The sequence below is a fragment of the Mya arenaria genome, chromosome 9 (assembly GCF_026914265.1).
Source record: "Mya arenaria isolate MELC-2E11 chromosome 9, ASM2691426v1".
Taxonomy (NCBI): domain Eukaryota; kingdom Metazoa; phylum Mollusca; class Bivalvia; order Myida; family Myidae; genus Mya; species Mya arenaria.
Genome location: NC_069130.1, coordinates 73,704,448 through 73,709,941, shown reverse-complemented (window position 1 = coordinate 73,709,941; position 5,494 = coordinate 73,704,448). Strand labels below are relative to the sequence as shown.

Genomic DNA, 5,494 nt, shown 5'->3' with positions numbered 1-5,494 from the left:
CATATATCGTTGTTTCAGATCTTAAAATAACCTTTTTATATGGTCTTCAAATATATTTAAACAATTAAAGTTATCATACATCACAGACTTTCTTCATCACAATTCTTGCAAAATAACAGATGTCAATACTACGAAGTACAATATACATGTATATGCAAATTACACACCAGAATATTTACATTGAATACATTGGGTCATGGTTAAGACAACAACCACCATTTTAAGCCAGTTGTCTAACTATCAAATGCAAAAAACAACAAGTATTCTCTAGATATGAATTGGCCATTTTTATGAATATCATAATTAGCATAATAATAATTAAATTAATATTTCTGTACATTTTAACTTAATACTATATGGTTCGTATGTTACATTAATCTTAAATGAATACATATATACATATTTTCCAAACTACCAAACAAATGTATAAAAATATGTGATATAAGCCACAAATGTCCGGTATAATTTCCTAGTTGAATAGCCAGCTATGCAATGTGGTTCCAGTACCAGGTCGTGTGTTTTTCATCATTGAGTAATGTGAAAGGATAACAGAATGTTAAAACACATTTATCCTCATCATTCCGGGTTGAGCGGCAAGAACTCGGTTAGTGATGCATGAAGCTGATCATTGTTGTAGTGGCTAGACACAAGTGACCTTTGAGGTCTACGTTTTTGCCGCCCACATTTCCAAAAATGATTTATAAACGTCCGTCTAAACTCTTGGCTCATAGAGCAATAGAGTACAAAGTTTACACTACTGTTCACTAAGGCAATAATATCCATGGAATCGCCTAGCGGAATATAAACTTCCTCGAAGAAATCTTTAAGAAATATACAACACATAATTAGCACGCCCTGTGGCAGTTCCGTGACCAGGAATAGAACAATGACTATCAATAACATCATTGTAGTCCTCGACATATCACGATTTCGCCGAGAAGGCTGGTTAACTGAACCGTTCCCTGACATCCGCTTCTTGCTTTTTAATCTTGTGTTATTCAAGGTTATAAGTAACAACGCCCCGTAGATTATTATCAAAACACATGGAACTAGCTTAGCCAGACAGCTATATAAAATCAAACTGACAAGAATCATAGGCTTCACGTTTCCGGAACCCAAATTCCACTTTTCAAAGACATATATTGTAGTATTGTCCTTCCATGGCCACTCGTCAATCGAATGACTAAGATAGTTTGGAATCATCAGAATAATGGACGCAATGAATATTATTCCTACAACCACTCGTGCACGAATTATGCGTCGCATTCTTGTTAGATTTCCTTTGGCCGGTGAATGTATATGGCTATGACGGAAAATTGCAAGGGCTACACACAGCCATATTGAAATTGTGTGAGCAGTAGAGGAGAAATTCAGATACACGAGCAGGAAATGCATCCATCCCCACGTGTTTTTCTCCGCGGACATACTGTTCGCTGAGTAGCTGATATAGAAATGAAAGGCGAAAGGAACGTATGACATCATTGTTGCCATATCGGCAACTGCCAACCAAGTCAACACACTATTGATGGGCGTTTGTAATTTCTTCCTAGTTAGCACTATTATGTTTATGATATTCATTGGAATACCAAACACACATATTATAATGCTTACATAGCCATGAATGGTGCTGTACCATCTGCTAAATGTGTTCAGGGTTTCTGTATGGTAAACGATCATCGGAGGGCCCGAGGTGGTGGCTACTGCTGCTGTTGTGTTCATTGTATCAGCATTAGATATTATACAATATTTATGTGAAAAACTACAGAAACAGGCTCAGTAGCAAAATGTCTAAACACAAACCCGGTTTAATGGCACTGGGTAAACGCCAAAGACATAGAACACACAAAACAAACACAAACAAGAAACATGGAAGAACAGCACAAAACTCCACAAACAGCACAGTGCATACATACCATACATAACAAAAGTAGGTATGTTTATCAAGGATTGTTAGGTTCCGCCTTGGAACGGTCAGCAAAATGTAAATTTACTGGGAGTTTAAACCGGTTTACGTGCGCAAACCTCACTCTTATCCCAACAATCCTAAACAATGAAAAAACATAAAAGGTCAATCTTATCAAAGTATACATTAAACTGAGGAAACTTAATAACAAATCAAATAATAATAAACTTATAGGTAAACCCCAAGTACTTCAGAGATCCCAACTCTATCTGCAGACGGAGGAATACAATTCAGAGTACATAATGCAAAAACTTTTCAAAGATACGATGCAGTCATTGTTTGAAACTATGACACAGTCTGCCTTATAAAATAAAAGGTTTAAAACTGTGTGATCATAGAGTTTTATAATAAAAAGCACCATTGTACTAAAACTGGGAACAAATAAAGAAAACATTATTAAAGATCAAACCGACACATATTATCTAATCGTATCTTCCAAATGATTACCTATGTAAAATATTTAAGGAAAATGACGTCACATGCCAAGTCGTATAAAAGCCGAGGCATCATTTAATTGTTCCTGTCAGGTAACATTATTTCAAGTTCAACTAATTTGAAGTATATTGACATTCAACATTATCAAAACATAACTCAACTAATCATTATATTAAAATGCTTAAAAGTGCGACCAATGCGCATTTCATGTCAGATACATCGCAAAAAGGTACCTCACGGCAGCAAAATAATTTCTTAGGATAAATACACTTTTCTGCCAATTCGAAGTGTAAATAAGCATCTAGTTTCTCACTACGGATATGCCGATGTCAAAAACTGTAGTAACTGTAGTCTTTTATCACGGCATAACACATGGCCATTTTGCAGTGATAACGTTTGTAGACCGTCGGTTGGTTCCATACATCTTGAAGAAAGTAAGTTATTAGAAACGTGCATGAAAGTCAGATGGGTAATGCCTGTTTTAAATAGAACGTCTTATTTATTATTTTTTTATCCAAAAGCGGCGCGTATGTTTATTTCTTATTTCAAAACATCAATTAACTTCTTTGTTCTTCTGGAACTTTGCTCACTAGTTTCGTGTATACTACAACAGCGAAAAGGGTGCGTCATAACGTTAAGTGATACGATTAGTGCACTAACCGCAGATGTCACTGACATCAGATGTCATGACAGATGTCTTGTAATCGAATTAAGATCGCTTCTGCGTACTTTAATGGGTTTGTTTTTCTATTAACATTTCCACATTTGATGCACCTGAAAAGAAGAAAAAGACAGTAGAATTAACTTTATGGAATACAAATACAATTATTTCTTCGATTTTGACAAAGGCCATCTAAATAATGTTTAAGTAACAACTGCTGATAAACATTTGGTAGAATATTATAGGAACTCGTTCACGTTTCAGACATCGAGAAAGATAAAAGCGTGTGAAACGTAAGCACCATGCTTGTATAAATGATTTCACTTCATAAAAAGTGTCATATTAAAACTCACTTGTTGATAAGTATCTATAATGTGACAAAAATGCAGAAAGCGTCGTTTGTAGCTTGGATTTACAAAAAGAATCATAGAGGTATCTACCAACAGCTATTTGGTGTTTACTTAGATTAAGTATCATTACTTAAGCGAAAAGGAAAAACGCGAAACAGACACGCTACGAGATAGACACAACGTCACATATCACAATACAAAGATTAATTTGATATAACGTTCTCTTACACTGCGGAAAATGGTTGAATATACGGGAAAGAACGGTCCCGTACATCTTAAATATACGGGCGTGTTCGGACACGTACACCCACCGTGTACAGGACCCGTACACGAATACGTATACGGAACTCCACGTGTACGGACTTCCGTATATCCATCCCCGTACCCGTGGATATACGGAGTTATCATTGTATATACAAAAATATTTTATATTTTTTTCACGTGTTTTTGAAGAAATACATATTTTTAGCATAGCATTATTTTATAATATATATAAAATATATGTATGGATGTATGGAGCCCGTACACTCGCATGTTCGGGATGGATATACGGACCCCGTACATGCAACGTGTACGAAATAAATATACGGACCCTGTACACGCAACGTGTACGGGATGGATATACGGACCCCATACACGCAACGTGTACGGGATGAATATACGGACCCCGTACACGCAACGTGTACGGGATGGATATAGGACTCCGTACACGCAACGTGTACGGGATGGATATACGGACCCGTACACGGAACATGTACGGGATGAATATACGGAGGCCGTACACGCACGGGATGGACATAGAAAGGGTTTGACCGTGTTAGACACGAATGATAAGAAATAACAAATACATGCTGTTTTTTATAAAATATTATTTATAGACATAGGAAAAACTACTATTTATATAAATTCATAAGATTTAAGAATATCAGGTTTGAGTAATCAATGTTTAATGTCATTCTAGATCTGCCTTAACATAATCATTTTATTGTGGCATTCGCTCCAACAAAATGTTGTATTATTAAAATTCCACTGTCTTGTCAAACAACAATTTATACAGGCTGTTAAAACAAACATCCAGAAAACATTACACATCTAATATGAGTTCCATTCCGCGATTTCTTGGCTTCAGGCATAAGGTCAAATTGCGCACGGACATCAGGTCACTGAAAAATGAAATTATACAGACACAGCAAGCTTATGGCGTACAGACATTTGAAATGCAGATTTGATATAATACAGCAATATGGCAAATTCATCACCATGAAGTTAGAAAACCCCGTGATAGAAAAAAACATTAAAAAATGTGACACAACCTATATATATCTAAGTATAGACTTGTTAAAGATGCACTCTCAAACATTAAAAACTGTAATCTTTAGCAGTTTTTTAGCAATTGACTGTGATCTTTGTGCTTGAATTGAAGGAATTTATACAAAAGTAAGCTAAATCTGAGATAAAATATTTTATGTCAAAATGGTCAATCTGAGAGAGTGCAGATCTAAAAAATTCAACCAGTCCATTCCCAGATGTGATAATACATAAACATACGTTGGTTGTCCGGAAAGTTTTGAGACTGTGTCTATATTTCAAAATGTTTTTAATATAAATCAACAAACAATAAACAGCTGTGTATATAGACTATTCACGCGATTCCTTTTGAAAAATAAAATTAAATGATCTCATGATAAGTAAGGAAATGATTGTCAAGTCAGCCCATCTAGAGCTTCACGGAGCACTTTGAAATTGACGTTTTCTGAAAACTATTCAAAATTCATATATACTACTTCGTCTGAATAATAGACGCCAAAACGTCACGTCAAAACATAAGACGACAGAATGACGTCAGCTGCATCACTGTGTAAATTATTGACGCAGTCTAACTGTAGACATGATTGTAACGATCAGCGGAAGTAGAGAGGTATTTCGAAGATGTCGGAACAAATCCAACATTGACGTCACGCACGGAGCAGCGCGCTATGATCAAACACTGAGTTGGCAGCGGAATAACTCCTACAAATACTTATACGTTTCTAACACGGTATAAATCAAAGCCAACATGTTCAAGGGCTTTTTCTTTTTCGCTGG

At 35.8% G+C, this 5,494-nt stretch overlaps 1 protein-coding gene across 1 annotated transcript; it reads right to left on the bottom strand.

The window, feature by feature from the left end:
- Positions 1 to 576: 576 nt before the first annotated feature.
- On the bottom strand, positions 577 to 1,719 carry LOC128246374 (G-protein coupled receptor dmsr-1-like). Its single transcript, XM_052964557.1, has one exon. The coding sequence runs from the start codon at positions 1,717 to 1,719 to the stop codon at positions 577 to 579; it is 1,143 nt and encodes a 380-aa protein (XP_052820517.1).
- Positions 1,720 to 5,494: the final 3,775 nt, after the last annotated feature.